This window comes from Pelophylax lessonae (genome assembly GCF_965119305.1).
Source record: "Pelophylax lessonae genome assembly, chromosome: 4".
Classification (NCBI taxonomy): Eukaryota; Metazoa; Chordata; class Amphibia; order Anura; family Ranidae; genus Pelophylax; species Pelophylax lessonae.
Genome location: NC_138771.1, coordinates 484,102,155 through 484,115,068, shown reverse-complemented (window position 1 = coordinate 484,115,068; position 12,914 = coordinate 484,102,155). Strand labels below are relative to the sequence as shown.

The 12,914-nt window shown below is 44.6% G+C and overlaps 1 protein-coding gene across 7 annotated transcripts in view; it reads right to left on the bottom strand.

Annotated features, from left to right (window-relative positions):
* The window catches only part of PLEKHA5 (pleckstrin homology domain containing A5), a gene marked incomplete at its 5' end in the record, with an annotated part of 271,030 nt that overhangs the window by 197,951 nt on the left and 60,165 nt on the right, over positions 1 to 12,914 (bottom strand). Inside the window, one exon of one of the 7 annotated variants that reach the window (XM_082255202.1) lies at positions 2,991 to 3,124. The exons of the other annotated variants lie outside the window; for them this stretch is intronic. Within the exon in view, the coding sequence (XP_082111328.1) occupies positions 2,991 to 3,124 (134 nt within the window). Of the gene's footprint in view, positions 1 to 2,990; positions 3,125 to 12,914 lie in introns of those variants that run through there. 7 annotated transcript variants of the gene reach the window in all.

Here is a 12,914-nt window from a genome sequence, read left to right as displayed (position 1 = left end):
TCGCCCAACTAATCGGCAACTCTGCCAATTCCATCAATACACCTACCAGCAGGAGGCCAAGGTCCTCCATGGAGCTTCTATATACAGATATAGGTAGATGTACCCTGCTAAGCCAGATAAGGTTCTATAGGTAGATGTACCCTGCTAAGCCAGATAAGGTTCTATAGGTAGATGTACCCTGCTAAGCCAGATAAGGTTCTATAGGTAGATGTACCCTGCTAAACCAGATAAGGTTCTATAGGTAGATGTACCCTGCTAAGCCAGATAAGGTTCTATAGGTAGATGTACCCTGCTAAGCCAGAGAAGGTTCTATAGGTAGATGTACCCTGCTAAGCCAGAGAAGGTTCTATAGGTAGATGTACCCTGCTAAGCCAGATAAGGTTCTATAGGTAGATGTACCCTGCTAAGCCAGATAAGGTTCTATAGGTAGATGTACCCTGCTAAGCCAGAGAAGGTTCTATAGGTAGATGTACCCTGCTAAACCAGATAAGGTTCTATAGGTAGATGTACCCTGCTAAGCCAGATAAGGTTCTATAGGTAGATGTACCCTGCTAAGCCAGATAAGGTTCTATAAGTAGATGTACCCTGCTAAGCCAGATAAGGTTCTATAGGTGGATGTACCCTGCTAAGCCAGATAAGGTTCTATAAGTAGATGTACCCTGCTAAGCCAGATAAGGTTCTATAGGTAGATGTACCCTGCTAAACCAGATAAGGTTCTATAGGTAGATGTACCCTGCTAAGCCAGATAAGGTTCTATAGGTAGATGTACCCTGCTAAGCCAGAGAAGGTTCTATAGGTAGATGTACCCTGCTAAGCCAGAGAAGGTTCTATAGGTAGATGTACCCTGCTAAGCCAGAGAAGGTTCTATAGGTAGATGTACCCTGCTAAACCAGATAAGGTTCTATAGGTAGATGTACCCTGCTAAGCCAGATAAGGTTCTATAGGTAGATGTACCCTGCTAAGCCAGATAAGGTTCTATAGGTAGATGTACCCTGCTAAGCCAGAGAAGGTTCTATAGGTAGATGTACCCTGCTAAACCAGAGAAGGTTCTATAGGTAGATGTACCCTGCTAAACCAGATAAGGTTCTATAGGTAGATGTACCCTGCTAAGCCAGAGAAGGTTCTATAGGTAGATGTACCCTGCCAAACCAGATAAGGTTCTATAGGTGGATGTACCCTGCTAAGCCAGATAAGGTTCTATAGGTAGATGTACCCTGCTAAGCCAGAGAAGGTTCTATAGGTAGATGTACCCTGCTAAGCCAGATAAGGTTCTATAGGTAGATGTACCCTGCTAAACCAGAGAGGGTTCTATAGGTAGATGTACCCTGCTAAACCAGATAAGGTTCTATAGGTAGATGTACCCTGCTAAGCCAGAGAAGGTTCTATAGGTAGATGTACCCTGCTAAACCAGATAAGGTTCTATAGGTGGATGTACCCTGCTAAGCCAGATAAGGTTCTATAGGTAGATGTACCCTGCTAAGCCAGATAAGGTTCTATAAGTAGATGTACCCTGCTAAGCCAGATAAGGTTCTATAGGTGGATGTACCCTGCTAAGCCAGATAAGGTTCTATAGGTGGATGTACCCTGCTAAGCCAGATAAGGTTCTATAAGTAAATGTACCCTGCTAAGCCAGATAAGGTTCTATAGGTAGATGTACCCTGCTAAGCCAGATAAGGTTCTATAGGTAGATGTACCCTGCTAAGCCAGATAAGGTTCTATAGGTAGATGTACCCTGCTAAGCCAGATAAGGTTCTATAGGTAGATGTACCCTGCTAAGCCAGATAAGGTTCTATAAGTAGATGTACCCTGCTAAGCCAGATAAGGTTCTATAGGTAGATGTACCCTGCTAAGCCAGATAAGGTTCTATAGATAGATGTACCCTGCTAAGCCAGAGAAGGTTCTATAGGTAGATATACCCTGCTAAGCCAGATAAGGTTCTATAGGTAGATGTACCCTGCTAAGCCAGATAAGGTTCTATAGGTAGATGTACCCTGCTAAGCCAGATAAGGTTCTATAGGTAGATGTACCCTGCTAAGCCAGAGAAGGTTCTATAGGTAGATGTACCCTGCTAAGCAAGATAAGGTCCTATAGAGAGACATAGATGGTTGACAGAGAAAGTAGAGAGGGGAGGAAGGAGTGGTGGGTGGAGAAGGGAGGTAGAGATGGGGAACTGTGGAAGCAAATGACAGAAATGGGGAAAAAGATTAAAAGGGGGCAGAAAGAGGAGAAAAGAATGGGGGGGGGGGGGGTAGGAGATTTAGAGAGGGAAAGAGACAAAACTGTAGGTACAAATAAAAAGGGAGGGGGGGGTTAAAGATTATAACAGAAATTCTACAAATACAAGAATTTTCCTATTCATTTATATGTCATGGTTACCACAGTGTATTGATGGATTATCAGAGTTCTCAAAGTCAGATTAACAATACAGCACAGATCACAATGTGGCAAAATCCCAGCCATTTTCATTGGATGGTCAGAACCTTTCTGTACAGCCCCCAAAATCATAGTGATGATCAGAACCATCACAAGCACATTAGCAGCTAAACTAAATATACACACAATGCCCATATTGCACAGTCTCTCTGTACTGGATCAGAAGGACCAGAAACATCCCACAGATCCCCATTGCAGGGAACAACGGCCAGCCAGCAATACATCTCCATATACAAACAAAGCACATGATAGAATCAGAACCAGGGCTATCAGACGAACTGGAATCCATCAGCTGCTGTGCTGTTCTGTGCAGGGAGGAGAGAGAAGAGCGGTCTTTCACAGCACTGCGCAGGCCCTGCCACTATTCATAGATAAACTCATCGCAATTCTCTCAGTGCATCTGCAGACAGAGAGCATGGGTAGCACAGGACAGCTGTATTGGTAGGAGTGCTGGAATCTCAGAAAAACACATGGGGTTAATCTGCATGCTGAGGGTGTAATGTGCAGGTGACACAAGCAGCATGTAAACATGTAATACACAAGAGACACTCGCCTACCTGGTAGAGGGAGAGAAACCCAAGGCACTGGGACATGTCAGCAGTGACCTGCCACTGTGCTGTGCCTCAGCCAAATGACGGATGAGCTGAGTGAGAGCAGCGATCTTCGGAAAGGGAGGTTGCAATCTGAGCATGCTCAGTGCCACCATCAACAGCTCAGCATGTGACTAGGACTCACAACATCTCCTGTCTGCTGATCATACTTGGGTCCTAGCTGTCAGCTTGTTAACATCGAACTATAGAACTGAAATCCATAGCTAGGCATAGCACAAGTATAACCGGATTACCTGGGATCCAGAAAGCCAGCAATGGAAGAGTCTGTCGCGGAGGAATCACAAAAAGCAAGAACAGGTAAAATAAATCTTCCATCCACACATCAACTGAGATCCCAATCAGTATTGCTCAAAGCAGTATGCTAACAGCAACCAATAGCCCCAAGATACTGAAATCTGATAGGTAGCTTTGTGATATGCTACGCTCCAAATCCTGACCTGTGCAGCACAGTTGCAGACAGGGTGTTCAAAAACAGAAGAGGGATGCACAGGTATGGTAACGTGGTTTTATTAGGGGAAGAGTTTTCATACAAACAATGCGACCTCCAAGTTACCTCATAAGGGGCAACTTCTAGCGCGACTTGTGAATTTTTTTTACGCGACTTATATGATAGACGACTTTGTACGACTTTGTATTTAGGCCAATCAGAATATGATGTGTTGTGACCTAATTTCGCTTTCTTGTTTTTTTTTTGCTGGCATTTATCGGGCATTTTTTGGGTGTCTTTGGAGGCAGGCATGTCTTTAGTGTCTGGGGGAGTCTAAAAAGTGTACCTGCGAAGTTTCATCTCTGTAGCATGTCCAGAACCAGAAAAAAGAGCATTTTTCTTATAATTTTTATGAGCACATGAATATGGCTTCTCTCCACCTGGCCGTTTTTCTTGCAGGCATTTATCGGGCATTTTTGGAGGCAGGCATGACTTTTTTTGGATTTAGTGTCTGGGGGGGGGGGGGGGGGTCTAAAAAGTGTACCTGTGAAGTTTCAGCTCTGTAGCATGTCCAGAACCCGAAAAAAAAAATATATAAAGTTTTTCTTATAATTATTAATACAGCAGCGTGGTGGCTTCTCTATACCTTACATTTTTTTTTGCTGGCATTTATCGGGCATTTTTTGGGTGTCTTTGGAGTCATGCCTGCCTCCAAAGACGCCCAAAAAATGCCCGATAAATGCCAGCAAAAAAAAATGCAAGGTGTACAGAAGCCGCCACACTGCTGTATTAATAATAAGAAAAATTATATTTTTTTTCTGGTTCTGGACATGCTACAGTGATGAAACTTCACAGGTACACTTTTTAGACCCCCCAGACACTAAATCCAAAAAAAGTCATGCCTGCCTCCCAAAAATGCCCGATAAATGCCTGCAAGAAAAACGGCCAGGTGTAGAGAAGCCATATTCATGTGCTACTAAAAATTATAAGAAAAATGCTCCTTTTTTCTTGTTCAGGACCATTTTTATGGAAAGTCGGATCACAAGTCGCTTCAATTAAGATAAGGAGGCAACTCCCATTGAAGTATATGGGACAAGTCGGATCACAAGTCGCCTCAAAGTAGTACAGGACCCTTTTCTGAAGTCGGAGCGACTTCAGTAGTGCCAATTAAGACGGCACTGATTAACATTGCTTTTGTTATGTCAAGCAACTTGGGGCGACTTGAGGGCACACAAGTCGCCTCACAAGTCGGGCAAGTGTGAATGGGCTCTTAGGCTCTACCCTATGGCAAAACAAGCAGAAGATGCTCAGGCCCAACAGGACCATCTCTAGCCCCTAGCAGTACACCTTACGTGGAAAGGACAGGCCACACCATCCCTGGTAATTTTTCAAAGCAGCTTTTCTGTTCCATTAGTGTTAGCATCCAGATGGAGACAGAATCCTCCTCAAACTCTTTTGCCCTCCTTTGCCATAATCAGAGCCTGATTTAAATTTTTTTCAGCCAACCGCTTACCATAGCAAATCAAATCTGCCGATGTTCAGTGTATGATCACTATTTGAGTCAGTGTACATTGTGATCAGCCGCCTCCAATTTAATCCACCAGCCTCAAGCTCTGTCCACATGACAATCACTTCAGAAAGATCAGACTCTGAGGCTGTAGGAGCTGCTATGGATCTTCTCATCTCCGTATTTGCAAAGAAATTGAAAGGCTATGGTCAAGGCAGTTCCCATTATTATTAATACAGATGTACAATTTAGACTGGTATGAAGAGAAGGAGCCTCAAAACATTTCTCATACAAAATGCTTATTCAGTGGATCCTGGTGGATTAAGATCTTTGAGTGTGAAATACATTTTTGCTTCATATCAGGATACTAGTCTTACATCATCAGTTTGTATTCAAAAAGTGAGCTGGTGTGGACCCTCATTTTATAGGATTTCCTTGCATGCACTTGGACCGGGTTGTCTAGGACTCACAGGAGACTCCTGTGAACCAAGGAAGCAGCTTCATTGTGGCAGCAGGGATTTTTAGGTTTTCTTTTCTTCCTTATATAACCAGTAGCGAGGGAGTGAGGTACCCACAATGATGGCAATATACTAGTTCTGTTGGGTCTATATGTTCAGTTTGACAATGGAAGAGAAAAGGGTCTTCTATTCAATGTCCTACCAGCACTAGGTTGAAAACATGCCAGCATCTGCCCATTGCCACACTAGTACTAGTTCTCACAGATCACATATGTGGCACTCCAAGTGTTCTGTGTTTCGCATGGCAGCACTATTTCTAGACGTGACCACAGTCCATGTGGCTGTAGTTTGTTATCTTAGTGTCTCATTCATCTTTAGAAGACAGATGACAGATTTATCACCAGTGTTACCATAATTAATGGGCCAACAGTATCCAAGAGCAATCCTAGGCTAGTCGCCATAAGGCAACTTAAAGCATTTATCAGTGGGAAATCAGGAAGATGGGAACCAATAAAGACTCATTGGTGAGATAAATGGAGCTGGGACCTGATGGAGCATTTGCAGATGGGATACGGGCAGCTGGGACCTGATGGAAGAATTGCAGGTGAGATGCATGGAGCTAATGGAGGAATTGCAGATGAGATGCGTCGACCTGGGACCCGATGGAGGAATTGCAGGTGAGATGCGTGGAGCCGGGACCCGAGACCCGATGGAGGAATTGCAGATGAGATGAGTCGAGCTTGGACCCGATGGAGGAATTGCAGGTGAGATGCGTGGAGCCGGGACCCGATGGAGGAATTGCAGGTGAGATGCGTGGAGCCGGGACCCGATGGAGGAATTGCAGGTGAGATACCTGGGGCTGGGACATGGTGGATAAATTGCAGACGAGATTCGTGGAGCTGTGACCTGATGGTGGAATTTTTGGTAGGATATCAGGGAGCTAGAAGCTGATGCATGAATCATTGAGATATGAGGAGCCAGGACCCAAATGGAGGAATCACTAGTGAGATACCAGGAAGCTGGTGCCTGGTGAAGGAATCGCTGGTGAGATATCAAGGAGATGAAACCCAAACAAGAAATATTGGGGAGCTGGGACATGATGAAAAACACAAGTGAGATATTGGGGAGCCAAGACCAAATGGTGAGATTTCAGGGAGTGGATACCTGCTGCTGGAACCTTCTACTGGAATCACTGGCGAGATACAGGGAACTGAGACCTGATGCATGAATCGCTAATGAGATGTGTGGAGCTGGAAACATTGGGGAGCTGGGACCTGATGCAAAGATCACTAGTGAGATATCGAGGAGCTGGGACCCAAAAGAGGTATCACTGGTGAGCTGGGTCCTGATGGGGGAATTGCTGGTGAGATATCAGGATGCTGATACCTGATGCAGGAATCACTGGTGAGATATCAGGGAGCTGAGACGGAATCACTGGTAAGATTTAAGGAAATTAAGACCCAATTGAGGAATCGCTGGCAACATATAGGGAGATGGGATTCGAAGGAAAAATGTACACAAAGTACCAAGCCCTGCTCTCTCACAGGAGAGACGTGTAAACTTTGCCATTTCACAGTGAATTGGTTGCCATGGCGCCATCGTATGAAATGAACACAACAATCAGGAACTGTGAAAAAAAACGCTCTAGCAGATAATCAGGAGTTATTTAGAGAGCAACGACAACCGGAAGTGAGAGGAGGAGAGAGCAGTGGGAACAGTTTAAGGCAGAACTCCATACAATCAATTATAAAGCTATTTAAAAACTTAAAAACACTAAAGAATTTTTTATTCTGTTCACGCAGCCTTGTATTCCAAGCACACCTGCCATACACCACCATCAGGCCCTGGGCCTCTGTGCTTTGTAATAACACAGCCTTGTCCAGGGTCCACTGAAGTCTATTGCTAGGTACACATGGAAGGTTTTTTTGTTCAACCAACGTGCTGAATGAAAATAAAAAACCTGAGGGGTCACCGTTCTAACTAAGGGATGTAAGTGCAGTGATCTCCCCGCTGAGCTATTGTGTGCCAACAGGGGGACTGCACTGACCAGCGCTCAAAGCCATTGGCTGCAAGCATTGATTCCATGTTCCATAAAAGCTGGTCGTTAAACCAGCTTCTGTCGCACAGGCTGGTGTACACACAGGGCGAATGTCGGCTGATTTCAGTTTATCCAGCCAGTATTCGGCCAGTGTGTACCAACCTTATGACTGGACAATGAAAAAGCAGCAGCAGAGCAAGCATGTTCACAAACAAATCAAAAGCTGTATGCTGTATGTTTTTATTTAACACGTGGATTATTTTTTAATCCTGCATATAGACCAGCTTTAAGTTTCCAGAACAGAACTTATGATGCCACGGAGGCTGGAAGGAGACCGTGTCCTCGACAGCGAAAGATAATCCTGCAGCTGGCTGGATCCTGGCAAGCCTACCCACAATATGGAGAGAGCACTGCAAAGAATAAGATGAATCAACTCCTAGCACAAGCCTGCTGATACATTTAACACTATCCTCCTCCCTAGACTTACAATGCTTCTGTCCGCTGTGCCTCCTGTACTCATTTCTCCAGAGTTTTGTCACAATAATACTGGATGTGTGTTACTGGCCAAATCACCTAGTGAAAACAGAGGGGAAAAAAGCCAAAGAAAAGAAAACTGATGCAGCCACATCAAAGGATTGGTAAGCTGCAATGTGTTACATTTTTGGTGTTGGGTTTAATACCGCTTTTAACATAATATGAATACAGGAAAAAACAGCAATAGTCTCTTACAGTTACAGTGTCCACTTCTGCTGGCCATGGATGTACTGAATATCGGCCACTTTACCAGAACTTTACCAGAACTGACCGAATTGTGATCTATGCAAGACTGTCCATCAACTTCACACACATCCTATTCAGTTTTCAGAGACAATTGTAACTATTTTAAAGATATTCTAAATTGGATGCTATGGGAAACCATTGCAGTTTTGTATTGATTTCCAATAATCGGTGCATCACTTATCGGGGAGAGAGAAGAGGAGAGAGGAGAGAGAAGAGAGAAGAGAGAAGAGAGGAGAGAGAAGAGAGGAGAGAGAAGAGAGGAGAGAGAAGAGAGGAGAGAGAAGAGAGGAGAGAGAAGAGAGGAGAGAGAAGAGAGGAGAGAGAAGAGAGGAGAGAGGAGAGAGGAGAGAGGAGAGAGGAGAGAGAAGAGAGAAGAGAGAAGAGAGAAGAGAGAAGAGAGAAGAGAGAAGAGAGAAGAGAGAAGAGAAAAGAGAAAAGAGAAAAGAGAAAAGAGAAAAGAGAAGAGAAAAGAGAAAAGAGAAGAGGAGAGAGAGAGACTTTTTCCCTATGACAACCAGTAAGACTTTATTTTTTTTAACAAAGCTCTGTTTGTCATGGTTCTTTGTTGCAACAAAGCTACCTGCTTGTGTGCAAGATTTATATTTATTGCTAGGTCGATGTGTGACATTAGCGTTTCTTTATTATCTAAGGGAAGATCAGGGTAGTCCTAGGTATCTTGGGGTAGGACTGTCCACTGGCAGTTTGAAGTAGACACATGGGACAAGCTGAGATGACAGTGCTGGGGTAAAACCAACATACTTTGACAAGGGGGGGCCATTAGGGAACATAAACCAACATACAACAATGGGATGGGAGTCAGGGGGGGATATGGGAGATGCAGATATACAGCAGAACAGGGGGTGTGGGATAACCTGACACATTGCAATAGGGATGGGAAGGGGAAAACGTAGGATAGGCTGGCATACATACTGTCTCTCTTCATTTTGTAAAGTGCTGTGCAAACTGTTTATGCTATATAAATGGCGCTTAATAATTATACATTGGCTCAGGGGTGGAGGGCAGTGATGGGGATATAGTATACATCTGCAGAAACGGAGAAGGGGGGGGGGGCGGTAATCTGGGAGACATTGACTAAGCCATCATACACCACAGGGAAGCGGGGGGGGGGGGGCTGTCACTGGCCACTATACCTCATTTTTTTGGAAGCTACACATAACTAGCTGACTACGGCACTGGTCTCTTATCTTGAATTAGCCAAAGTTAGCAGCACGAAAAAAAAAAATCAAGATTGTTAAATATGTGTGAAGAGGAGACAAAGTATTCCCAGAAATTTGCAATCGCTTTTGGCCACTGAAGGGTATTCACTGCAGCTCTACAAATGCCCAATGTGGAAAGCAGGCACAGATGGCCATCTGCTGGCCAGAGCACAGTATTACATCAGAGGCACCGTCTCGAGTCGTTGTGCAGCTGAGGAATTGCAGTAAAATGAAGAGTTTTTGGCACAAAAATGAGTTCATAAAGTGTAACAGCGGAGAGAGAATGTAGGTCAGAGAGACCATCCGATGACTTCCAAAGTGAGATGCCATCAGTTAAAGCACCATTTATTTCCAAGTTTCTATCATGTCTCATGAAGTCCAGTGCATTTTTGTTTCTGCATCTCTGCATCAGAAACGCATGGATAGTAGGTTATATGGTTATGGTTTCAAAATTGCATCGTTCACACCAGTGCGTTCCAGCGCCAGAAAAAAAGTAGAACATGCTGCATTTTCTGCACGAAACTGTACAAGAACGTAGTAATACACATCAAAAACGCAATGGAATGCACCAAAAATGCACCAAATGTCCCCATTTAAAGTGAAGAAAAAAAAAAAAGAAGGGGAAAAAATCACTGGAAAGCATCACAACGCACTGGAAACACCTATGCAGATGGAATGCATCCTAACTGTTTCTATGGTGTGAACTGGCGCTAAATCCCTGGTACCCAACTTGCAGCCCTTTGGTGTTTGCAGTGCAGCCTCAGAACCCAATAGTCAGCAACAGGAGGTTTGATCTGTGATAGGGCTATAGGATATATTTAAGGGAAAGGTATAGGTGGCGCTGCCTGCAAAATATAGCAAATATCTAGATAAAAAGTAATAAAGCTACTATTTCCTTAAGGCTCCGTTCACATCTAGGCGTTTTGGGGCGTTTGAGGAGTTTTTCTGCTCTAGGATCAGCTCTCAAAACGCCCAACAAGACAAATCCTATTCATTTCAATGGCCCCTGTTCACATCTGAGCGTTTTGACGCTGTAAGCAAAACGCCCAACGCTCAAAAAAGTACATGAGCTTCTTTTTGGGCAGATTACAGGCGTTTTCCATTGGTTTCTATTCAATCTAAAAACGCCTGCACAAAAAACGCCTGTAAAAACGCCTGTAAATCGCGGTAAAAAACGCACGAAAACGCTACGCTCAGGTGTGAATGTAGCCTTAAACCTTGCGTACATAACGACATAAATATGTATGCAATACAATAATAATCGTATATAACCAAATCTCATATACTATATCATATGAATCCAATAGTACAATGCAAAATAAGTGACAAAAGTACAAATATCAATAAGCAAATTATCGCATAACTATATAACCACACACTATAAATTAGCAGGTAAAAGGTGCTCTCAGTGCAAAAAAGTGCAAAGAAAAATGCAGTACAAAATAAAAAAAAAAATGGATTTTTGTAAGAACTTACCGTAAAATCCTTTTCTCTTAAGCTCATTGACAGACGTAGTCTTCTTGATTCTCAAGAGCTGGGTTATGTTGTCTCCGCAGGAGTAGGACTAGGCAGAATGACAAAACGTTCTGGCTCCACCCTAGGGGGCAGTCCCTGAGGGTATATCCTCCCTCTCTCTGCTACAGGGAATGAGTTCTGTTTAAAGCAGTACAGAGAAATTAACCCAACCCAACTCAATGATAGAGGGGCGGGTACTACGTCTGTCAATGAGCTTAAGAGAAAAGGATTTTACGGTAAGTTCTTACAAAAATCCATTTTTCTCTATCGCTCATTGACAGACGTAGTCTTCTTGATTCTCAAGAGCTGGGACATCCAGAAGCAGTGCCACAAATGAGGGGTGGGATTGACAAAATCAAATCCAATCTAGTAGGCCCAACCGGTGCCAAACTAGAAGTTTTAAAGGCTCATTATAAACAAAGAATGAGACTAAAAGAAAAAATTTTCCAACGGAAAAAAACCCTCGAGGTAGACCACTGGTCTCCTCAAATTGCGGCCTGCAAAACCTTGCGGCCAAATGAGGCATCAGACGATGCCATTACATCAACTTTATAATGTTTAGAGAAGGTATGCACCGACGACCAGGTAGCCGCCTTGCACACCTGGACCACTGACGCCTGATGGCGAAAGGCCCATGACGCACTAAGTGCCCGAGTGGAGTGCGCCTTAACAGGGAACGGGGGCTCCCGACCCTTAATAGAATAAGCCTGCACTACCGTCTGTCTGATCCATCTAGAAATGGTCGCGGCAGCTGCAGGCAACCCCTTTTTGGGTCCATCTGGGATCACAAAAAGTGAATCCGTCATGCGAAACGAGTCTGTCGTTTTCAAGTATACCCTGATCGCCCGGACCACATCCAAGGAGTGCAAAGCAAATTCCCGAGGATGACTGGGCTTAGGACACAGGGAAGGCAATACAATTTCTTCATTCAGATGAAATTCTGAAACTACTTTTGGTAGGAAGGATGGATTCGGACGAAGAACCACCTTATCTCTATGAACCACCAGATATGGTGAACGACAAGATAATGCGGCCAGTTCTGACACCCTGCGTGCAGAAGTAATAGCCTGGGACAACGTGGGTAGAGGAATCTCCCTAATATCTTCAAAGGGAGGTTTCTGAAGAACCGACAACACTAAATTAAGATCCCAGGGGGGTAACGGCGCGTGCACTGGCGGAGCCAGATGTCGCACCCCCTGGATGAAATTCCGCACCAAGGAATGAGTAGCCAAAGGCTTCTGAAAGAAGATGGCTAATGCTGCCTGACCCTTGATAGTACTCAAGGCCAGTTTCTGCTCAACCCCTTGTTGCAGAAAAGCCAATATTCGACTAATCGAATAAGACCGAGGACGGAACCCCAAAGGTTCACACCATGCAATGTAGGACTTCCATGTGCGATGATAAATCTTTCTGGAAGTCGCTTTCCTTGCTTCAACTAGAGTAGGAATAACTGAAGCTGACAAACCTTTGTCCTTCAGCACCTGGGTCTCAATAGCCAGGCCGTTAAAGCCAGCGATCGTAAAGCAGGATGGAAGATCGGTCCCTGAGACAGTAGATCCTCTCTGAGAGGAAGTCTCCACGGGACGTCCGCCACCAGTCTGACCATGTCGGCGTACCAAGCTCGACGAGGCCAGTCCGGAGCTACCAGGATTACTGGGATTCCTTCCTCCTCTACCCTGCGAAGAAGTCTTGGCAGTAACGCGAGAGGAGGGAAGGCATATATTAGCTGGTATTGCCCCCACGGGGCGATCAGTGCGTCTGCGGTTTCTGCTAGAGGATCGCGGGAGCGAGCCACGAATCTCTGAACTTTCCTGTTGAATCGTGATGCCAACAGATCCACATCCGGGGTGCCCCACCGTAGGCACAACTGGTGGAAAACGTCTGGATGGAGGGACCAGTCCCCCTGATCCAGGGTCTGACGGCTGAGA